Raw genomic sequence first — 25,871 nt, 5'->3', positions numbered from 1 at the left:
AGATTTAAACAACACACTTTACAACTTGATGCCATTCTTCTCCTCTCAAAAGAGTATTTTCTATGTGATCAGCAATACATTACATTACTAAATCTATGGGTTTGCAGGAGTTAAAATCTGGTAATATAGTTAGGTCTCATAATCTTGGAAATGAGTATCTTAGATACTGAAAGTTGTCTCAGAACAAATATTGTTATTTAGCATGCCAAATACTACAAAATTGGTGTAATATATTTTCATTACAAAGAGGCCTTTACCCAACCTTTAAACACCTTGCTCATATATTTCATAGCTTTATAGTTTACACATTTTATCTGAAGTTGTTTTAAAAATAGTTCTATTCAGTTACAACCTTTGTTGTAAACACCACTTGAGAAATTTTTAAAATATGATACAGAATATACATGCAATTAAGAACTGCATGCCCCATATGATGGGAATAAATTATTTAAAAACTTGAAAATATTCAAAATTTAAGAAAACTTATATTTCATAACTAGAGGACACTTTACTCATATTAAAATGATCAATGTGGCACGTTAGCAGTCATGAAGAAATCATGAGTCAATCTCTCTTGTAAGCTGAGATATTGTTATGAATGTCCCTTACTGCTTTGGAAAGCTGAAACATATGTTGATGAAAACAACTGGAAGGGATGGGAACAAGCACTCGGTAATATAAGTTAGTAATTTACCTGTGGTATATAGAAATTATTTTGAATTTTGTATGTATACAATATCAAACCTCATAGCTCAAAAGACTGATACAGTCAATAGTGAGAATAAACCCTGTAATTTCAATTTATACTTTGTAATTCTAGGGTCTCTAGATCTAATGGACAATTTACACCATAAAGAGTCAAAACAAGTAATGTACGGAAGATAGTGTAACCTCTCATCATCATCTTCATGAAAGTTTAATATCAGCTTTTCCCTTTAGGGGGTTAAGACATCATATGAGCTATCTCCATTCTTCTCTGTCCTGTGCTCATTCTGCCTAAACTGTCGTCAGATCTATGTCTTTGTCTATGGCCTTTCTCCAATGGTTTTCTGGGTCTTTCTCTGCTACTTCTCTTAATGCTTGTTCCTCATTTCTTCTCATTATATGCCAAAACCATCTAAATATTTAAGATTTTGAGTCTTCCAGCCTTGTAATACCACATCTCTCTAACAATTCTCCATTTGTAATACAATCTTCCAACAGTACTCTACCCACAAATCTTCATATTCTATGGACACACCTTTTCAAAATCTCCGTCATTTTCCTTGTCCATCACCAATGTCTCCATTGCATAGAGTAGTTAAGGTCTTGTGTATGTCTTTGCTCTCTCTACTAATGGGACATTTTTATAAAGCAGTAGACCTGCTACTCCCTCCATTTCATTCATGTTCCAGCTATTTTCTTTCTTGCTGCTCCCTCAACTGCGTCACTGTCCTGTGTGTCCCCAAGTCAAAGAAATGCTCTATATCTTCTAAGACCCTCCCTCTCTTCTCCAATACTCTCGTCATGTTTTGGTACCTAAAATCTCTTACTCCATATATATTTTGTAATCATGAGCACCTATTGTGACACCATTATTACTCTCGGTACACAGGACAGAGTTCACCCACAACAGTTTTCCCACAACCACTTGGCCACTTTCCTAATTGTACTTTTTCCTCTGTTAACTATCCAGTCACCACAAACTTGTTTTGCAACCTATGTCACTCATTATGAAGCATAATGCATACCATGATTGAATTGCCACTATGTGCTAACCCGCTGTTACTGAGCCCATAAGAAATGAATGCTTAGAGGAAATGTGGTTTGCAATGAATGGCATTTCCCATAATCAATATTAACCATATAAGTATTCAGCAACCTAGTATTACACGACAAGCCAAAAAAGACAATGTCTTGACTTGGTAAGTGTAAAGTCCTGGCAAAAACTTATGGGCTCTACAAATAACTTTCTAGGACAGAAGGAAAACGTCTCTCAAAATCCTTAGGTACCATTTGCATAGAACGCTGGAGTGTTAGTCACAGATAACCTGACTTGAATAAATCATCTCCTAGTGCACATAAAGACTATCTATTTCTAAGTCGAACAATATGTGGCTAAAGAAGGGAACTGTAACATTATGGGACTCACCAGAAAACAAAAACCCAACACCGTTCACTCAGCCAATGGTCCATCATAAGTGTACAATCTTTAAAAAATATGCCTGCACCAAAGGGCTGGCTGCCTGACCCCTTGAAGACTTCTTAAGAACAGTATGGAGTCTCACTCAGATTATTATCAAGTGGGGTATATTCTTAAAGTTTTTTAAAGTTCATTTGGGCAGATCAAGCTGGCACTGTAAATTAGAGATTAAATACTTCTTACATAAAAAATTTACATTAAAATAGATATTTACAAAAGCATCTATAATGCCACTCCTTACCTTCCTGATCATCAATAATGACAATTAATAAACTTGCTGCTCAAGACTATTCTTTTCATAACTGATAAAGTCAAACTTAGAGGACCAGAGGTCCCATCATGTATCTTGATGAGAAACCTTTCCAGACAATTGAGGTTTTAGTCCTGTAGAAAGTGCCAAATTGAGCAGTTCCAAAGGCTTTTCTTGAGAAAAATAATTACTGGCCAAAACGTGTTAAAATGAGCATACTGTCTTGATCACTATTTCACAGAAGAAAGTGATGCTTGTGAGTTCTAGATTATTTATGCTATGGGTCTGAGTTTCCACCATCCAGACTAGGGATCCAGCAGGGAGATACATTATGTAAAAAACATAAGGTCAGTGAAGATAAAAGGAAGTCCACTTGAAAGTGCATCTCAGGTCTTCCGTTACTTTAATGACCCTCATGACAGAATCACATATTTTTTTCTGCCATAGCAATTCTTCCCAACATGAATCTGAGAAACAGCCATTTGTTTCTTCTTCTTAGCAGAGAATCCTAAATGCTGTGTGATCACTGACATTACTATACCATTATGGTTACTAAAGTATGCTGCTATCACTGATTTATCTGATGTGATTTGACATAAGAGGTTCTTTCCAAACACGTCAATTGCTTCTGCACCACCATCTTGAGATTCTCAATCTTCTGGTATTGTGGTTTCAATAAAAATATGATCAGTTCTAGAAGATCAAAGGGCACACTTGGTGAAGTATTAAGGTTTTTTTCCTACTGCCACATGTCCTTCTCAACAGTGATTGGTACCTCTTGACTGTTATCTCTATGGACTGTCAAGTTCATGAGGAGATATAAAATATTTTTCATCCTGCAACCCCATTCTGAAATGAGCTTCAGTCTGGCCAAAATGAATGAGAAAACTTATAAAATCTCATGGGTTTTGTCCACATCTCCCAGAGGATAAATGCTCATCATGTCTTACTAGCCAAACTTTCCCTTTAGTGTATTTATTCAAAAACTCAGGTACACCACATATAACTTCCTTTCACTTTCTCAATTCTGGACTCTCAGATAGTTGGGTCTCATAGCACCAATATGTATGATGAGAATTAAGCCAATTCATCTTTTTCTATCCAGTCCCTAAGTTTCTCACACTGCTGAGCATGTTGGAGGATCAAGGTGCATCCTTTCTGATGGCATCACAAAGTTATTTTGCAAGCCATATACTGTAAATAACAAATTGCTGTCCCTTTGCCTTTTATGGCTGTGGTACCTTCCATGTCAATCACCTATGTTACGCCTCACACTAACCTTTTCATGTAAATATCTTAACTGTATAACCTTAACAGATCATGGTTTCATATCTCTGCAGATGATATGCTTGCTTCTACTTTGGCACTGACAGACTAAAAACATAAGTGCAACTGAGTCCATAAATATGGCACTTTAGGATGTCTTTCCATAACAGACAGATTTCTTTTCAGTGCTGTGGCACAACAATATTTACAGGAGCCTTCACAGTCTGAAAGGTTAAATTTAACTGACTACTTTCTTCACTGCTTTTACATATCAGCTAAAAAATTCAAGTTAAACTTTTCATATTTAAATGTAAAATAAAATAAAAATCTCATGTTCACTATTGATGATACAAGGAGTGAGGTCACAGATAATTAAAGTTGGCCCAGGGATAGATACCTAAAGCTGATAACTTGAATAATTATTGTTCGGATTCTATGGTACAACATTATTTTAGTCTCTTTGGGCCAATGATGTTTCTGGGTCCAAATGCTTACTCATACCTATCATGCACTCTTTGGCTATAACTGGAGAACATAAGATGCATGAGATACCTAAATGGTTAATAATAATATTTATACAGCTGTCTTACCTAAGCACACAGGTAACCATGATAATACTTTCGAGTGAAATAAAACTTAAAGAACAACAAAAACAATATCACATTGCATACTGTTTCTCCTAGTGAGGCAACTAACAGAGTACTGTAACTTCAGAAGAACATAGCACAAATGTAACTTTGTAACTAGGCACTCTAATGACTAAACTTCAAGATCTGGCACAAAAACGACTTCACAGTACAGTACCTAGTTATCACCAAAACAAAACATTCATTCATAATTCAAAAATGACATAGATACTCCTAACCTGTAACAATTGCCAACCTGAAGCATTTTAAAGGAAGCCACAACAATGGTTAATACAAACAGCACCGCATTCTCTCTCTCTCTCTCTCTCTTTTTTATTACATAACCACTATACTATCTATAAAACAAGGAAGAGATAACAAGGAAATGTCTCAACCAAACAAAAACTTAATACTAGCTGATGTTTTACCGATAAGAATGACCCTAGACTTTATTCAATTAGTGAGCAACTTAACTCTTGGCTAACAGGAATTGTGCTGACTATTACAGCATAAATTAAAAACCTTTTGCAGAAGTATGGGCAAGTAAGTTAATTTTCCAAATACAATATTGTACAGTAATTACAATGATAGTACTGCAACTTTAAGTAAAATCTGGTCACAGAAAATTATTTAAAATCTGATCATAGAAACTTATTTTAAACAAAGAGAATCATAGATGTTACAGCAAAAACAAAAAATTATTATATGACACAAAACCTTACTTGTATATCCTCCTGCCACCCAAGATCACACACTGTGCCATCCTGTATTTATGGTTCAATTTCCACAAAATCAATTCTGTTACTTCTCTACCTTTTAAGTAATAGCAAATAATCAACCTAAACCCTTTCTATTTCATAATATTCTTGATGATCATTTTATTATACTATTAGTCTCTTCTATTTTGATTTCATTTTGGATTCAGTTAAGTCTCCCAGCATCTATAAAAAAATGCAACCATAGTTAGTTGATAGTTATTGCTAGCAGATGTGATTACCTTTAAGAGCAAAATAACTTATGTCTGAGTTACTGAAAGACCTCAATACACCATTTCCTAACAAAAGCTTAGGTTTACTACTCGTAATTATCAATGATTCTACCTGCTGACTGATGGCAGGAGGCTTTAAGATCAAATACTAAAACTACATTTTAGCATAATGGACAACAGGAGACAGTGTAAAGATATATCTAAAATCAAAAGATTGCTACTTGCTATCTAGTATGTAATTTGCACAAATACTTCTGGAATTAAAGTGCTATGTGAAAATTCACATGTTAAAACTCTTAGTTTAATAACAATTACTATACAACTAAAAAGTCATAATATGAGACTGATTTTGTCAAATAAAATCCTAAATTCATTTTCATGACCTTTGGAAGCTCGCCTATCAAGACTCAGCCAATTTTCTGGCTAGATATAACAGTGTCACAAAATATGTTTGCTTCATCACAAACTGTTAATCAAACATCTCCCTCATTTGAGGTCTGAATGTCCCCAAAATGTCCAGGTTATTATTCTTGCCTTGTTGACAGAAAAAGCAGAAGAGCTAAGGGTGATTGTTCATGCATGCATGCATGCCTCTGACCCATCAGTAAGTAGTAACTATTTTCTTACTGTATGTTGCCTCATTTAAATTCAATCTTGATCATCCTTTGCACTTTCATGTCATCATCAAGTAATCTAATTTTCTTCCTTCTTTTCTCCTGAAAAGTACATTAATAATAACTGTTTTGCTGGTTTCCCATAAATATTCCAGGTTATTATTTTGCAGAGCTTAATTGAATTTTGCTCCTTTTCTTATTTTGGTGTGTAATGCAAAGTTTCCCACTGGTTTTGTGTAGTTTTTTTAATATAGCTCTTAATAAATTAGCACCTTTTTCATAAGCTAACTACTAAGCAAGTTGGATAGCAGTTAGTGCTAAGGAGTTTGTTGTGCTGGCTTCAAAAAATGTTCAGTATAATTATTTTGTTTCAAATATCACTCATGCCTTGCCTTGCTGCCCATAGTTGATTGAAGTCATCTTTTTTTTTTGCTTTTTAGCTGTTCAAGTGTACATTCTGTGTCCATTATGTTGTATACTTAAGCATATTAGTGTATGCTGCTTGTGAAGTGCTTTATGTGTGTGTTCTATTTTGTATTTTGTCCACTGTAAGTAAACTTGAGCGAATAAACCAGGCAGGGTCTGCCATACATGTCCTCACTGGATGCTAGCCCTCACCTGCAGTGTAAGCATATTCAGGCCAGCACTGCTCCCCCCATCTCACCTGCAACACTAGCCAGAATTGGTTGCCTGACCAGTGGGACCCAGGTGAGACATTCTGCTACCTAAGCTACAGCTTCTATTTCAGATTCTTTGGTGTTATGGTTGGCTTTAGGATCTTTCACTCCCTTAGTTACAGGTAAGAAGCATCATTTTTCCAGCAATGTACATTTTTCTGCTGCTCAATCAGCCCATTTACCTGGATGCTTCCTCTGTCAGGAGAATGGTCTGCTCACTAAACACTGACTGCTCCCATAACTGCCTGCTTTTCCAGCAATGCTTTCTGTTTGTCAGATTTCTTCCTTAATAGCCATGGTATAGATGTTTGGATCTTCCCTAATGCAACAGCAAGAGGTTTATTTTGTCTATGTCTATATCGTTGAGGATCACTTTTACCAGCCACTACCTCATCTATGTCTGAGCTGTGCAATGCCCACTTTGCTTTTAGTGTCAGCTGCTACAGTGTTTTCTGATGTGCCTGCTTTTTCCACTCTGCCTACTGCACTGATGGCTGTCCACTACTCCTCCTTTTATTTGTGCTATTCAAGCTATGTCTACCATGTTGGCTAGCTGCATTATGAATCTTTAACATTAGGACTTCTGTAAGTGATGCTCCTGCAGCTTTGGCTGTTCCTGCTATGTAGTCCTTTCTACTGATACTGCTACTCCTATTGTTGTACAGCATCCTGTTGTACAGCCTCTTTCAATGTGTTCCATAAAAAGTATATCTTAGTTTAACCAGACCACTGAGCTGATTAACAGCTCTCCTAGGGCTGGCCCGAAGGATTAGATTAATTTTACGTGACTAAGAACTAACTGGTTACCTAGCAACGGTACCTACAGCTTATTGTGGAATCCGAACCACATTATGACGAGAAATGAATTTCTATCACCAGAAATAAATTCCTCTGATTCTTCATTGGCCGGTCAGAGAGTCGAATGCTGGGCCAACAGCGTGCTAGCCAAGAGCTCTACCCACCCCTCCAATGAAGAACTACAATAGATTTCCAATTACTGTATATCCTTTAGGCTCTATGATTTTCTACTTCTGAGCTCCAGCCATCATTTCTCTTTTATATGAATGAATAAATAAAGGCAAATGCCACAAAGGAAAAGTGAAACAACAGAGTGGTTGCTGGGCCTTTTGACACATGCTCCTTTACTAGCAGGCTGATGAAAAATATAAAAGTAATGATACAAGAGATGTGGTATAATTGACATATGACATACAGATATCCTTGAGGATGGGGATTATAAGGAACGGATGCACCTGGAATCCAACACAGTTGAAGAATAAGTGGACCTACCAAAACAAAGGTAAATCTTTTGAGAGGTTTTACAAAGGATTAAGCCCAACTGACTCGAAAGCATGTAGGAGTCAATTAAAGATTTACCTTTATTTTGGTAGGTCCACTGATTCTTCAACTGTGTTGGATTCCAGGTGCATCTGTTCTTTATAATCCCCATCCTCAAAGATATCTCTATGTCATCTGTCATTTATATCAGCTCCCTTGTACCCTTATTCTTATATTTTTCATCAGCCTGCTAGACACGACTGTGTCGAAAGGCCTAGCAACCACTCTGCTGTTTCACTTTTCCTTCGTGGCATTTGCCTTTTTTTAGTAGAAACTTTGTGTTAAACGTTAGTTTGTGTAAAAAAATACATATCGAATATTAGAAAATTTTTCTATTATTTTGGACAGTGCTATTCTGTCAGGAACCTTGAAGATCACTATGTACTGCCAAATATATGTTGTATACTCATTCTTTTTTTCCAAGGATATCATCTTGTGAGGCCTCTCAGCAACATTAAAGGCTGGGCATTATGAAGCAAACCATTTTGATAAACAGTCTTGCACAATGTGTCCAAAAAATAAAGCAAAATAGTGATTTAGGACAAACTGAGTCTTCCTGCCCTTTGCTGTTGGTTACAAGTGAAAGCAGAGCATCATGTGCATTATCCCATGAAGCATCTGCAAAGATTTGAATTTTTAAAAGGTTTTTTGCGACTTTAAAATTTCATTTTGAATTGCATTTTGTGATTTTTCCTGGTTAATAAACTTCCAAGAAACATTTAAGCTTTTGCACTGTACCAAATTCACTGTTATCAACATGTGGATAGTGACAGGTGATTGCACCAACATCACACTCAGAAGATTACAGTATGTAGGGTGACAGGCCTGAAAGGCTCAAGGCCTTGAACAAAAAGATGAGGTTGATGATCAAGAAATAGATAATCAACAAATGATGATGGGTCACGTGGCTTTGCAGTCATCTCTTTCCTTAGCCCAATAAATGAATTCCTGCAGCAGACCTTCTTCAGGAAGTTGATGGAGGAGTCCGTGAGGTAGCCCAGCACAAGGGGAAATTTCTTGATATCTTTGGAATTCAGGATAAATAACTTCACATTCCAATATGTCCATTTTCAAGGGCACACATATGCTTTGTTGGGATGAAGTTATTTCAGTTCTGTGCTCTGTGTTTCAGCCTGGTGACAGCTCTTCACTTGGACTTTGATACCAATACCAGCCTGTGAACCAATCCTGCATATGACTGCATAGGTATACCTGGATGAGAGTTAGTTTTGGTGGAGACAGAGATAGAACTTGGACTGTCTGTGACTTATTCAAGTACCTGGGTATGAAAATCCACAGGAAGAAGTCAGCCTTGGTACCCTTTATAAAGGCAACATATCTGAGTATGAAGGTCAGCGTTAGTTCACTCTTCAGAAGACAAGACCATTAGACTGCTATCATTGATACAACACCATCCAAGTATTTAAACTATGCTTTCAATCTTTAATCAGACAAATTTCTTTCTTGGAGAAGCTTGCTCCACACAGCCACTTCTGGATGAGATCCCTGCAGCTGGAGCTCTTGAGGTGTTGACCAGCAGTGGCTCTCCCAAGAGCCAACCCTACAATAAACTCAGAGGGAGTACTCCTAGCTACCAGATCTTCAGTGGTTGCAGGACTCTTGTCACCTGAAAGTAGACATTCTCCTGGTTCCTTGGGCTTCCTGTCCATGGATGTATTGACAAATGGTTGGGAAGCCTACCTAAGCCAGCAGGCATCAGGAATCTGGTCATAGGCAGACAGGGAGAAGTAAATCAACTCCCTGGAACTGAAGACTGTGTTCTTGGTTCTGCAATTATTCATGACATCGGCAAAAGGAAAGAGCATCATCCAAGGTAACTTATCTCACGAACCAAATATGAACAAGATCTCAACCTCTGTGCCACCTAGGCGTGGAAATCTTGCAAGGGTGAAAGACAGTGGGGTTGAAACTGTACTAAGGTTCCTGCCAGGAAGACAGTCCCAGCAGAGGTCAGCTTATCCTGCAATCACAATGGTCACTGGATCCAGAAGTCTGCAAGGCTCTAGGGCAACAGTGGGGCATGCGTCTACTAGACCTGTTTACAACAAGCCTGAACCCCAACATTCCAGTATATTGCTTAGGGCAGCTGAACCCAGCAGCCTGGAAAATGGAAGCTATGCTATATGTCTGGGACTCCCTCAATTTTGCACCTTCTGTTTGGCCTGAATGAGCAGGTTTTATCCAAGGTTGGGGCCCCCATTCACCTGAAGCTGATGCTAATTACACCACTGACCACAGCACAACTCATTTACAAAACTTCTTCAGGTGATAGTGGTCTGTTCCAGAAGTCTGCAAAGCTGAAGGAGATTTCTAAAGAACCCACCCTTCTTCAAGGTCCACAATGATCCAGGTAGCTGGCAAATTTATGAGTAAAGCTCAATGATCAAGGTGTCAAAGGTTAAGGTTTTCAGAAAATGCTGATGCAGCCATCACTTGGTTCTGTTGACTTTCAACCACTTAACTCTACCAAGCTAAGTGAAACAAAGTACAGGCACCCCTGGTTATTGGCTAGGGTTCTGTTCCAACAGCGTGACGATAGGCAAAATCGCAGATAACCAAAAATTGGCGACTGTCAGCAATTTTCGGTTATCGGCGCCTCTGTTAGGTATCTATTGGCACTAATAAGTGGAAATCAGCACATATTGGCACAAAAAATTGCAGATTTTTGTTGCTAGACAAGCACCAAAAAACTGGATCGCCGATGACCCGGGACTGCCTGTATTTATAATTGGTATACTGAGATAGATATCAAACTGCTTAACAAACATTTCTGTGATTGCAGTCTTCTTTCTTCATTTACAACTAAAGTTATCAGCTTTTGCAATCAATGGATACAGTGTGTCTCTTTCTTGAGATGACACTTTCTGGTATTTTAGTGAATATGTCCATGGATATGAGGAGGCTCTTCCACCACTTCCAAAACTAGCTTCCTTAACTTGATTCAGCCTCTATGTAAGACCTTTCCCTAGTTCTCTGTAGTCTTACTAAGGCTCCCAACAAACCACCCTGAGAGTTGTTCCTTCAGCTTCTCACAATGAAATCTGCCTTCCTGTTGGCCTCTGTATCTTAATGGTAAGTGAATTAAGTCAGTGAACTATTCCTTGTCAGGCAGAGTTACTTGCCACAGAGTCTGATGTTCCAAGGGTTTGTCCCATGCTCCTGACTTTGTCATCATCACTTAGATTTCCAGCAGGCAATCTAAACTTTGATGTCTGTTAATTAAGGGACCTCCCTTGCTCCCTAAGAGCCAATCACCACTACCTGAAAAGGATGAGACATCCAAGAGGTGATAATTTCAGGCTCTTGTCCACAAACCAGTGAAGGAACACATCTTCAAGACTACAGTGTCCATTTGAAGGAAGCATGCCTCCAAAAATCACTCTTCAAAGTTAAGCGGAGGTTTGTAAAGATGGAGTAAATAAGGTAAAGGTGATTTTTCATCAAATCAGGACACTCTCAATTTCCTTCATCTTCAAGAGTCACTGAAATCAAAGATGATATGCCATTCTACTTTTGCAAAAATTTACCAGCATTGTGCACAAGGGGATAAAGGGGATGGGACTGCCCATGTTGGGACTGTTAATTCCAGTGGACATGTTTTCCCTGCAATGGAAGATGCAGTGCAGTTCTGTTCCTGCTCCTTTTTTGAACCATCACCCTTGTTCATACCTCATCTTCCCATAACAGACAGTTTTCTGGGGATATGAACTTCAGAGTCTCACTTGAATGGCTAGTTGATTTCAACTGCCTTATGACATTTCACAAAGTACAAACTTCTTACTTAATTCGCACAGCATTTCTTTACTTATAGTACTCCATGAGAGTACCTTTTTGAACTTTCATTCCTAACTTACAGTCTCCAAATTCTTAAATGGATCCACTGGACCTTCACAAAAGTCTGGGAATCTCAACTTTTCTCACCTAAAGTGCATTCCAGTCCCTATATGACTAGCGAGTTTAAGAGGAAACAAATGAAGTTTTTATAACATAAAACATTTTTATACACTCTCATCAATCATATAAAGTACCCACCTTCCATTCCCCTGTTCTGACTGTCTTACATCTTATCTACATAAGCGGGGAAGGTACATGCTACCTACCAAAGGGTCAGAGGCAAACATAAGTGAACAATCATTCTTAGCTTTTCTGCATCTTCAGTCTACAAGATAACTGAGTATGCATGTGGGACATCTGGACCCATTAATGAGGTCTCCACATGACTGATAGGTAGTTATGCAAGAAATATGTTTTATGCTATAAAATATTTCATGTTACTCACACCTTTACCTTTTTGCCTATAATATACTTTCCGAGGAAAGACTAACGAAGCAATAATAATGTAATGTTCAGTAATTTGCCTATACATCCCTTGAACTAGTACCATAATCAACAGATTGTTACTGTTCTCATATTAATAGCCTAGTAAAAAATTAGCTTATATCTACTGCATAGCCAAGATTTGTTTGCAAACAGCTACAGTACAGTCAATGACTATTCTTTCAACAGCAACATAACAGTCATTATGCAATATAATGGCAATTAAAACAAGGCAGCTATAAAAATCATAATAATGTCCAGTTTTGTCTATATCTTAAACAATACCATTCTTCTAGCAAATTAAGTTTAACGACAGGGTCATAAATGCAAAGTGAAGAACAGCTTAACATAGAATGCTTTGTCAAGATTAAAAAACTGAGTTTCATAAAATGCTCAAAAAACATGCAATCACGCAATGCCTAGAATCATTACACTATTTGTTTAGCACTGAAAAAGTTCCTTTTACTTTACCACAAAATTGCTAGAAAAGATATGTTTTGTTTGTGTTCCTCTCCCACTTTGTGGCTCTTTTCTTCAATGGAAATGATTAAAATCATAGTCCTGTACTCATGGTAAAGGATAAAAATGTACTTAAAACCACATTATTAAACTTAGTATATAAAAATGCTAATATATAAAGATGAAATAAAATGTAGTTGAACTGCAAACAACAACTGAAAATGAAAAGAAATAGCCACATTCATTACATTAAATATTTGCTGTCTATCATATAAGAATGGATTATTTAACTAGGCAAACAAAATCTAATTTTCAAATCACCAACACTTTTCACTTTAACAATTAGATGGAGTTATGCATAAATTATATTTACCACCTAATCGATAAATATCACAAGTATCTTTATAATAATTACATCACAGTTATATGTGAAAAAATAACAAGTGCAAACAACTCAATAAGAGCAAAGAATAGAAAAAAATCTTAAGTTCTCCAGCATAATAAGGTACATTTTACAGCAAACAACTACTACCAACATAACAAATTCTCAACAAGAACGGATCTAAGTTGCATTGTTAACATCAAAAATATCCTGTGCTTTACCCAAAAGATATCACAAGTAACTCCATCAAAACACTGGAAATGTGACAAAGGAAGGAATAACAATAACACAACCATGCTGTACAGTTTCACAAAAGAAACATCAATTGAATGGCCGGTGTCAGTTGTGGGAATACAGAGATGAGAGATAGATATTAGGTTAAGGAGAGGTGGGGGAAGACAAGTCTATTTCCTCATCATTTATTTGAAAAACGGGGACGCTGTTGTCAAAGGCGCCAGCTGCTGAGGGGTTGAAGGGGACACTGAAACAAAGAGAGGGAATAGATGTCAGAAAACTAAAAGATCACGCAAGACGTTAATTTATGAAAAAAATTCTCTTATTCAGTAGCACATTGAAAAAATTACTTTTGATGTTTTCAAGTAAGGTCAGGAAAGTTGACAGTAAGTTCCTGAAATGCCAGTAGCCTTTGATATCTAAGCTTGATGGCAAAGTTACTAAATTTTGATGGAATCATTTAACATCAATTCCATATTAATAAACCACATAAGACAGAGCGGCAAAAACAATTTACTAAAATAAATACAAAAGAAAACAAGACCGAAAATGCATAAAAGATGGACAAAATGAAAGATTAATTGGTAACCCAAATACATAAAGCTATTTACAGTATACATTTCACAGTACCACACAAATATGGTCTACAGTGCCCTACTGCATTGTATTTAAAAACTAATTAGTAATTATGTCATGCTACAAAAATCAAAAAAGAAAAACAAAATACTGTAAGCCAAAATGCTACAGAAGCCAATAAAGGAAAAAAAATACTGTTGGCCAAAACTGCTACAGAAATCAATATAGGCAAACAAAATACTGTATGCCAAAAATGCTATGGAAAACTACAATTCCTGAAGCTGCAAACAAATATGACCACATAGACAATATGCTAAGACTGAGCCTCAAATAACCATCTGAGTAAAAATGAGAAAGAAAATATAAAGAGGAGGCTATCGAGTGCTTTTGACTTCATTTCATCTAATGGAATCAAATGAATTCATACATCCTAATCCATTCTCTACAGTGAACTAGGAAGAGGGCTTAAATTTTTGAATGATGAGGTTCACTAAGCAAGCAACAAAAGAAAAGCCTGAAAGTATAAAATGAAAATGAAATATAGACAGTAAGAAAACTGAGAGGATAGTCTAACCCACATGTGACCAAAAGAACTGAATTGAAAGGTGGAACACTATTAGGATCAGTTAAAAAAATACCTACTGAGAATTCTGCCTAGGGGTAAGACAGAATGGCCGATTGTTTCATTCACTGCGTATATTAGCATTCTAAAAACTATTGTTATACACACTAAAAATAAATATTTTAATTTGAAAAACTAAGATTTTGTAAAAAACATTCACATTAGAAAAGCATCACTATAAATAAATCTGTACTAATTACTCCAAATCATAACAATTAACCTCTCCATACACATGTTCTGAAGTATTCATGCTATGAAATATGTTCCAAAAAACACTGGACCTAATTTCCTCCTCTATCGTGTTCTTTTTATTCCCCTAAAAATGCTTTGGGTGTGTCTCACAAAAATGAAATTAAGTTTCTTTTGAAGCAGTTTTAAAAGTGAGGGAACTTGGAAGTCTGTAATCTTAGATATACCAATATCTACCGACCAAAATCTGTCAGTGGAAGTCCAGAGGTAACTTCCCTGTATCAACTAAATGGGCTTGGATAAGAGAGGATTTAAAAGCACCTGTGGCAAGTCTGATGCCAGAATGGTACACCTGTAACCTGGATAAGGTTGCTGGGAAAAATCTTAAGAATGTTTAGATAAATTATGTGCTTCATAGCCTAAAAAGCCTGATGTTCTGCATATAAAAATGTGCGTATCAGTACTTTTAAAATATTAAATACATCCATACATTTGTTTTTTAAGAGAATTAAGGCAAGCAACCCACATTAGCCAATGGTCAAAGGCTAATCCTAAGAAATGTGCTTCCTGTACACAAAGAGTACTTTCACCCTTAATATATAATCAGCAGGGTCTTTATGTACATCTCAAAGACAGCAAAAATGTACAATGATGATCTCTGTAGAAAACTGAAGCCATTTATTTTTATCCATATCAAACCAAAGCCACTTCAGTCCCAGGAAATGATATTGACAAATCATCCACAAAGAGTGTGTGGAGGATATCATGGGAAATTGCAGATAAAATGTCATTCATTGCAGGGACAAATTGGGTTACGATTAGTAAACTACTTAAAAGAGCTTCTTTGCATGAAAAAACCAGGGAATGACCAGAACCTAGCTTACTTATTGGCTGTGCATGAGAACTAGGAGAGTTCAAGAGAGAGCACCAATACTAAAACAGAGTCAGACAGCAATCCATACTGTTCATTAGTTACTGGTGGTTTATTAGACCTCCATCTTTTCCCATAAGAATGTCATCCAAAACCCAGACAGCTTATAATCAGATGATTTTTAGGCAAATAACTTAGTTCAAAGAGACTGAAATCTTGAGAAAACAAAAAACTTTCTGAACTCTCTCGGTGAAAGGAATGAAATATTTCACTAACAGTACGGCAAAAATGGTTTGTAAATAACCACCAAAGAGGGATACTTTGAAAAAGAAGCATTATACAATGTGCATGATTAACAAAAATGGAATACATCAAGGAACCTGACACTAGCTGAACTTAACTTAACAAAAGAATGATACACACAAAATGTTCTGAATCAAAGAGCAATTGTGATGAATAAATTTTAAAACTCAACAAATGCAAAGGAAACATTTTCATCACTCCAAGGAAAACACATCTACTTTGCAAAGTGACTGGTGGTTACTCCCCTCACTCCAGGCTAATTTGCACTCCTGTTATACGTATCACCTCTACCCAACAACAACAGAAACTTTTAATTGTTTACGTCCCAGATACAAGCACATACATAACCTTACAGTTTGAATTTTCTTTGGAATGCATACATTGCAGCCTAGAGTATACTGCATTACATAGCAGCCTTAATGTACAGTGCTATAGAATCAAGTTCTAGAAACTAAACCATGACTGAGCTTTGTAATACTCCAGCTTTTCAGGATTGCACTTTCAATAATTCTAAAAGAGGACACAAACACAAATCATCACAAAGTGGGAGATACATCAAACTCAACACAATACAATTATTATGCTATTTCACAGCAACAATCCTCAAAAATAAAATAATGGACACTAGCAAGAATACAATGCAAAGTATATGGGCCACACTTTTACTTCCCTATTCTATAATAATATTCCAAAAATCATGAGGTCATTTTATGTCAAATGCAAGAAACCTCACAAAACAACCAGGGGATACAATTTAAGTACTGTATCCTTTATAGAACAGGAAGGCGAAAGCAGAATTTTCAAGTCACTGCAAGGAGTAAGGAACATCTGAAGTTCAATCTTTTGTTAGTTTCAAAAGCTCCTGATTTCTGAAAATAATACCTGATTTCATTTCACAATTATACCAACACATAATAATACCCACTAGGCCTTAGAATAACAAATAGTCTCCTCCTTTATAACTTTACACAAGGTGCTTTAAAGACTAAAGCATAAATTGTGACCAGAAGGATTAATTAAATAAATATGACTTAAAACTAAAATAATCTTATGTCTAAATACCCGTACAATCAATTACATTTCCCCGCATCTATGACGCTCCAACCTGAAGATACAACTTAATTTTGACTAGCAAAACTTTTTAAACAAAAAGAGAAACATAAAAATAAGGCGAAAACACGCACTATTTCATGGCTTTGTTTCAGATGGCAAGTACACACATTTGATTGTCTCAGTGCATCACATACTGTGGCTTCAGTTGCTAAAGCATTTTAATTATTGTTTTTTTCAAGTTCATTGTCCTTTAAAAATATTGTTTTATAGTTTTTCAACATTACTGACTTGAATATTAAATAAGATTTTCTGATGATAACAAAAAAGTTGACTGAAAAATTGAATAGATTACAAAGTAACATACACAGTATAAACTACCCAGAGCCATGTTGCTTCAGATATTTTGTTGGCCAATGTGTCTCAGTGTGTGAAAGTGGATGGGGCTTCAGTTGGTACAGTATTTTAAGATTCTGATAGTACTGCATGTAAGCCTATGCAGTAATTCTTTTAATCTCAGAGACAGAAACAACTAAAACCAATAGTAGCCTTAAAAATACTGAATAACATTTCACTGCACAGTTACACTTGGTTAGAACATGGCATGAACATGGCACCTCAATTAAAACAAAATAAAAACTGAATAAAGATTAAAACCCATAAAATACAAAAATTACATTCTGCATATTATTACCAAGAATAAAGTTGTGTGAATTTCTGAAGAAATCATCATAAAAAGCAATGCACTAAACAATTTCCACTTTCACTACGATAATCTTGCTCTAATTAGATTTACTGGTAAATCCGTTTAATGTTAACACAATTTTAATATTGTCAGCTGATAATGTTCCCTTAAAGTTAGGGTCATTTGAGAACAGCAAAAATACTTGTACAGTAATATTGATATAGTACATAGTAAAACATTTAAATTATTTCTCGTCCATTAATTTATCCACCATAATCCGCCAAAATAAGAATGAATCTTTGTGACAATGTATACTTTTTCTTTACAATACTCTTGTTTATTTACTATACACTTCATTCAGGGGTCATATACAAGTATTCTGGATGCTGTCTAGCATAGATAATCTTCCTCTGGGGTTAGGTTGAGCTGATGAAATATGTAACCTTCAACATCTCAGACGCATAGTAAATTTCCAAGACCTGCTCTAGGAAAAAAATAATGTCTTTGACGCTGGAAAATACAGTAGTTTATGATAACCATATTTTCAGCTGAGATGGTATGCAAATTTAGTAAATGTGGTAGAGCTTTTGTTTATGAAATTACAAATACTAGGCATGCCTGTCACTACCACAGCCATTCTTTTATTCCATCTTTAGGGTTTGCTGAAAACTGGTTCAAACTACAGATGACATAGGGGTAGTACTCAAGCATGAAAGTGTGGTTTGTTATCTAGAATACATAAATATTTTTGTTTACAAGATTCAATACCATTATTTTAAAAAGGAGGGCTGTGTAACCTTTTTCAAATTTAAAAACTACCCTGATCTTCAAGTTGGTATTAGTAGCTAAAATATATATCATGACCATGTTATACTCATCATGAATATTTGACACCAAGGCAAGGTGTACATTGACTGGCTGGCAAGGGTCACCCAATTAAAAATGAGGCCAAAATGAAGCAGGACACCACGCCATCACATCTGCCATAAGGGGTTATCACCAACAATGAACCTTGTGAGGTGCAATTTAGATAGTAGTACTGAAATTTCTTTGAAGTCTATCTCTGGCACCCAGGTACATTATTTTCTGATTTACCTTTCACCCATTCCCCTAGTCTCTTCCTATTTACCTGTACTACTGTCTTCATCTTGCTCCAATTTTCACACCTCACTTTAGAATTAATCCTGCAGGTTGAGCCCTGTGAAAATACGGAAGTGCGACTTGGCCTTCATTGAACTTATATTAACACTTATAATCAATTTCCTATACATCAGGCTGTTTTAAATTCATGTGTTTAGACATCCTATGTCTCAGTTCCCATGTCTTTTGTTCCAATGCCTGTTAGATACAAGTTAGATGTATAGTCCAGCCTTAATGATGTCACTGTCAAATGTATTGTGGCTGTTTCCATGACCTTGGTGAAATGAGATCCATACGCATAGTTGGAAACTTCATTTCATGAAATTCACATGATTTAAGATGTTTAGTCACTCTGCTATTATGGTTACTATCTTCCTATGGCCTCTACATTAGAGGTAGAACACATGGAGAACACCAGCTAATCATCAGTTCTATGTTTATGGTCCTGACATCCTTGAAACTCTCAACCCTAAGTAATAGTGCGTCAAATCTTTATAAATAATTACTGTGTATACTTTTGGTTCTGGTACTCAATAAACCCAAGTACTGACTCTCCCTCTTCCTACTTTTGTACATAAAAAGCCTCCTAAACTTCCATGAATAAAATGGAACAAATTTTGATAATTTTCTCATCTTGCCCAACTTTAACAATGACAAGTAAATGGTGCAGCCAATAAAATTATCATATCAAGCACTTGCTTACATGTATACTATGCAAATTATCTATCTGGAAAAAAATATGTAGAAGATACCACTGAGCCAATTCATTTAGCTCTCACAGGGCTGGTCCTAAGGATTTGTCTTTATCAGTAGTTTACACTAAAATATCGGTTTATTAAAAAATCCATAACTTATATAGGCAAATATTAATTTAGGTGGGGAGGACTTGAATGGTAAAATCATCAAACTGCTAAAATGAAATATTGTGTACTATGACTCAACTGATTGCATATGCAGGTCAGAGTTTACATAGAGGGTAAACCTGTGACTTGTATGAGACTTTCAGTGTACTTTATACACGCAGTCCCCGTTTACTGGTGTCATCGGTTAACAGCGTTTGGTTTTACAACGCTTGGCTATCTATGTCGTTAACCAGATTCTTGGCACCAGGAAGCGATTTTTGGTGCAGGTAAGTGGTTTAGTGGCATTGGCAGGTTTATCATCACCAACAAGTGGTTTATGGGTGTTGGTAAGTGACTTTTGGCACTGGTAAGCGGTTTATTGGTGTCAGTAAGCGGTTTCTTGGCGCCGATCGGTGCTTACAGCGTCGTAAACACCATTCATTACCGTAATTATTGGATGTTCCAATTAACAACGATTTCCGGTTATCGGTGCTTGCCCCGGAACAGAACTCCTGCCATCAACCGGGGACTGCATGTATCCCGCTTTTAGAGTAAACTGCAAGATGTCATAATAGAGAATGAGGGAGGAGTGAAAGTTACATAATTACTGCACCAGTTACCTAGAATGATTTGCTAACAGATGGGACAATGCTCTTGCTCTGTTGCTACAACAGACCCCAAGGAATGTGTCTCCAGACACTGAGAAATCATAACTCATAAAAACGAAAAATGTAGTTGGACATCTACAGGATGCAACAATGCTAATAAAGCTCTGTTCTGACTTCAGCTTGCAATACCTCACCATCTGCCATATTTTCATTGGCTCTAATAATGGCTTACCTGGGGAAATAATTGGCTCAAAATTCATATGTAAGATTGTGACATACTGATGACATTCACTACTTTCCTACAAACAAAATCTCCAGTTCAGTTCGTGTGCAATTTTTGCTAAGTCAGCTACTAACAGAGAGGAAAGACAAAAACTTGAAAATTTACGTTACTACCTACCAATGGTAAAGCTAATCCATTTTATCGTTACAGTAATAACGTATATTTGTGGTATATACAAATCCACACATACTAGTTATATCAGTCAAATACACTGTCCATCCTTGTTTGTACAAACAATGTCTAAGCAAAAAGAAATTATCCATCATCTCCCTGATACTTTAACAAAATAGGTTTCCTAAAAATGTTGAACAGTGCACTTACCTTTGCTCCTTAGTGCTGTAGTCTACAAAAATTACATAAGGATCAACACTTACCTTGCCATTTCCTTTTGTAGTTCAGTCATGATTTTGTAGGACTGCTCATAAAACTGCACCTGAGCTTCAACAAGTTCATTTAGGTGTCGAAGATGTGCAGCTTGAGATGACCTTGAAATATAAAAGATTCATTCAAAAATCACAAACATAACTTGAGTGAAAAGTAATCTTGTAAATATATTATTCTATACAGTATGTAATACATACATATATATATATACTAATAGCTTAATCTTGAGTGTTAGTTGCCTATCATAAGCAAATAAAAATACAACAGGAAAAAACAAATAATTTATGTACTTCACTACTGAAATAAAAAACCTATCACCCTAAAAAGGAATATAAAAAACTTCAAACAAATGTACTGTGGACATGAAGACAGTTGGGTTTGTGAAAGTCATACTGCCATGATTTATTAATGCTAGATATTTGCTTCTCATACACATATATAACTGAAAACTTGTTAATATGATATGTACTCTATGTAATATAAAATTGGGGATTTGATAATTCTGTAATAGTACAGAATGTAATTCTTATATAGGATTTTTTTTTAAATCAATATAAAGGATGATCAACTTAAGCAAATCCTATAGCCTCATGGCTCTAATACTTAATTCCAATTTGTACATCTGTTCTTGTTAAATTCAACCACTTATTTTTGTAACAAAACCTGAAAATGCCACCACCTCTCCATTTGTCCTCCCAAATCAATATCTAGATCAAAAGAAAAGATTAACAGGTCATCTATTTAATGCTACTGATCAAAACTTGATGAAGTGGTGTCTCTTTATTCTATATATCTTTCCAACCAACAAATACGCTAATACAAAAAAGGAGCTTGTTTTGGGGAAAACATATTAAATTCTGGACATAAACACTGAAGAACTGTACCTAAAGAATACTCACCGAACACCTTCAAGAAGCAACTTTGTAATTTCTGCTTGTCTGTCATAATCTGCTTGTGCCTTCCTTAAATCAGCCTCAGCCTACAAGAAACAAAAAGAAAATGTTCAGGTTATTCCAAAATACAGTATTCCCTCTTAATACCCTATAAAAGATAGTTTGTAGTACTGTACTGTTTTCAGTAAGATGTTTCCAAAACCAGTATTTGCTGCCTAATAAACAATATCTATAATTTATGCATGCTGCAGTAGTCCACATTTACTCATTAGAAAAATCATATTTTTAGAGAAATTTCATAAATCATCGTTACAGTAAATATTAATATACAGTATATGTGAGCAACAAATTTACATTAATGAGAACCTAATTTATACCAAAAAAAAAAACTTAAATGGAAGTATGTTTGGGATCTGTGTAGAAAATCCAACAAAAGCATTTTCAGTGAGCAACATGGACTTTTCCAACAGTATCCTTAACGACATTGCTCCATGATGTTCTAGTAAAAAAATTGGTCGTAACAACTGTGCCAAAATCAGAAGAATGTTAAATTCTGGGAGACCAAAATATATGCTTTGGATTACTTTTAATATTTATTTAACTGAATAAATAGTTTACAAACTTTCAGTATTTCATGAACTGGTAGAAGGGTAAGCACACCAATTCACAGAAGAGTAAATTCAACCATATTACGCAGCAACATGTGTGAGGAAATTCAATCATATTACCTAGAAATATATAGGAATAAATATCATCCAGTGAAAAAGTGATTATAATACAATATACTGTACGTATCTTCTAACTTTAAACTGGAATTAAGTGAAAAGAAATGGGTCTGACTGTGTCATCTTCTGAAAATATGTTTTGTGATTCATCCTGGAATTGATGACATCAATCCATGATACTGAAGGTATCTACTGTATATAAACACTACCTTGTTCTTTACATATAGGGAGTACTTTTCATTTCTTGTTGCACTACTCGCCCTCCCTTACTTACTGTTATCTGTGCATGACCCCAAAATTACTGTAACAACTTTAAAAATAAAAAAAATATGCGTAGCCTAGACCATTTTCCATATCCTTCATGAATCCAGGCTTGAATTGGGGGGCAGGGGGGTATTAACAAGTCTCATCTTATAAAAGTACCAACTTTTTCTCTCCTATACAATACATACAGTATGTCTATATAGCAAAATTTTCGAGGCAGAACTCAAAAACATAAGATCTTCCTGTGTCAGGCTGCCTGTTAAACTTCCTCATTGGCAATTGGATGACACAGAAGAAAGCTTACTTTCCCTGATCATAACTGTCTAATGCCAAGGACTTCACTCCTTTCCAGTAATTAGGATATTACAATACGGCAGAATGACAGATTTCTTCCTACCATATTATCATTCTGATACTCTACAAATAGCTGCTCCTCTCAATAGGTGTCAAACATACTCTACAAATAGCTGCTCCTCTCAAGAGGTGTCAAACATTCTCCCACAGCACAACAATAATAATAACTTGAGAAATTATCTTAGGTGCAAGGTCCATTCAGTTGCCTTACGCACCATAGACATCTGTTCAGTTGCCTGATCTTGTGTGTTACCAGTTTAAATCTGCCTCATGAGTGCCTGCATATTTGCCTTATACCCAACAAGTACCTGTGGTTGCTTCAGCTGTCCAATTTGGTGTACAGAAGTCAGTCTTAATCATCACATCTGTACAAATGGCTGCTTACCTCACATTTGTCTAAGGTTGTGTCTGATGAGACAAAGATGCCTGTATAATAGCTTTTCATTTGTGTGATGACTTGTACTGGGAAACCACATCAGCATTATAGACACCTGTATGGCTGTTTGTGCCTCTACAGTTGAATGTGTCAAAAGACCAACTCACTGGCCCACAGTTGCCTAATTATGTTCAACAGGAATCCAAGTTTTCATCATAAGATACCTTTACAGTTTCCTGATGTGCCTTGGATACCTGTAGGTTTGACTGATACCCATGATTATTGTGTTGGTACAGTTATCTGTGCTTGATTCTCAAGTGCCCATGACCTAACCATGATAAGTATAAAAATTAAAAGAAAACCAAGAAAATATTATGATACATCATAATTTGTTACTATGAAAAAAGGAAACAACACCAACATTATACAAGCTTGGAGTCATTATCTTCAGTGACATAACTTTCTGCACAATATATAAAAACTGGAAAGAAAACCATGATGATACTAGGATACATCAAAATGTCAATTTATTACTAAGAAAAAGAAACACTGCCAACATCATACAATGCACATGTTAGAACTCCACTTGAAGTATGCTGCTCATGAGCACCATCCCTGATAGGTGGAGAAAGATTTGAAGTGGTACAAGTAAAAGCAGCCATTCTAATACCATTAATCAAACTCCTTGGATATCATACAAAGCTAAAATGCATCAATTTCTGCTCTTTTGAAAGCCCTGATAAAGAAAATCCAATATATAGGAACAAACTGAAAAGATTCTAACAAACAAATGTGGAAACTTTTTCAGATAACATTGCTTCACTTTGCAATACACTTCCAGCTGAGGTTCTACAGACCTCTTAAAAAAATACACAGCTCGAGTGAATTACATACATCACATTTCATTTTTGTTAGTTTTTTAGTGTCTCCTTGGATGGGCTATTAAATCTTTCAGGCACTTCTATGTAATTCTACGAAACAAAGAGAGTTGGGTTGGGTGGTATAATGTTCTGAAACTTACAGGATTTTGATCTTTGGATGCATGGGAGATGAAGCAACAGAAACCAAAGAAGATTTTTCAGAGGTTGAGAATGAAAAACTGACAGATCACCAGCCTTCACATCCATTTCTGTCATAGACTTTCCCTTTGCTTATACGTAGTACTATTACCCCATACCTCAGACTAAGACAAACACGCAGAACTCAAAATTCTTTCACTGCAAACTTGTTACTTTAGTTTAAGTTTATTTGTGCACTGCAGTAATTCCAAGCACATCAATCCACTTGTAAAAGAAAAAGATCTGATGGTGCAAGTAGATTGGTGATGAACCTACAATTCTCAGATCTCCTGGTTAACTGAATCATTCTTAAAAGAACCTACTATAATGTTTCCATATTACCAACTGCAGCAGGTACAGCTAACACAAAACTAACAAGTACAGTAAGTTGAGCAATAGCAACAGTAGCAGCTCAAGTCAATTTTCCATAACCCTGGAAGAGTAGCATCTGTGTTTGCAGGTGAAGTTCAGCAACAGCACCTGTAGCAGGTATAGCAGAAGACATCAATTATGATAACAACAGTGTAAAAGCATTCTTTTTTCTGAACAAGGCAAGAACACTGCAACTTGTAATGCATGAACCAGCATAGCAGGTGCAGAGAGACCACAGCACCAGCCGTGGACCTGCCCATGATTTTGGCTCCTGTTTTCTTAGTTCACCACCTCTCCTACAAATAACCTGACTGCAGTCTCACGCATAATGCCTCCTCAATCACTAATTAGATTTTGTGTCCATCCAGCTCTCCTCCACATACCTGATACCTTTCTGGCACTAACCTATAATGATTACTCCTTGTTTTTAGTCAATACCTGCTGTTTCCAACTTTCCCATCAGGCTCTACTGGTGTACAATACATTTGTTTGCCACTTCATGCCACCCAAATTCAATGCCAAGTCATACACATGCCCCTAGGAGTGTGTCCTCTTCTAGTGGTGTATTTAAATCTACTACTTGCCTGCATCTACGATGCACCTGCAACACTAGTGCTACTCTTGGTTTCCACAGATTCTCAGCAGTCGTATGTTATTCTGCACGCCTTCCTTGCCATCAAGATTTGGTCTTTGTCTTTGGTCAATGTTCATTTAACCAAGATCAGCAGCAGATGCCTTTAAAAAGTTAGTTCCCACTCCAGTGTGTGACGGACACTGGAGTTATCTGCAAGAGGCAACACCTTTTCTTTTGATAACAAGCTCCATGAGGAGAGGAACTATCAGATCTCTCCTATTTCTCTTTAAACCCACAAAATATTTTCTCTTATTTCTAAGTCTTGGTCTGCACCTATGTTTTGCCCTG

The 25,871-nt window shown here is 36.2% G+C and overlaps 1 protein-coding gene across 5 annotated transcripts in view; it reads right to left on the bottom strand.

Moving 5' to 3' along the window:
* The window catches only part of EndoB (endophilin-B), a 76,741-nt gene that overhangs the window by 11,504 nt on the left and 39,366 nt on the right, over window positions 1-25,871 (bottom strand). For 3 of the 5 annotated variants that reach the window (XM_067093828.1, XM_067093826.1, XM_067093827.1), the window contains 2 exons: window positions 21,807-21,886; window positions 20,898-21,008 (listed from right to left, as the gene is read on the bottom strand). In XM_067093828.1, coding sequence (XP_066949929.1) covers window positions 20,898-21,008; window positions 21,807-21,886 — 191 coding nt within the window. Of the gene's footprint in view, window positions 1-12,514; window positions 13,602-20,897; window positions 21,009-21,806; window positions 21,887-25,871 lie in introns of those variants that run through there. The other 2 variants (XM_067093829.1, XM_067093830.1) reach the window with 1 other exon arrangement.

Source organism: Macrobrachium rosenbergii, chromosome 50, assembly GCF_040412425.1.
Source record: "Macrobrachium rosenbergii isolate ZJJX-2024 chromosome 50, ASM4041242v1, whole genome shotgun sequence".
NCBI lineage: Eukaryota > Metazoa > Arthropoda > Malacostraca > Decapoda > Palaemonidae > Macrobrachium > Macrobrachium rosenbergii.
The sequence above is the reverse complement of the archived record's forward strand: the minus strand, read 5'-3'. Positions and strand labels throughout refer to the sequence as shown.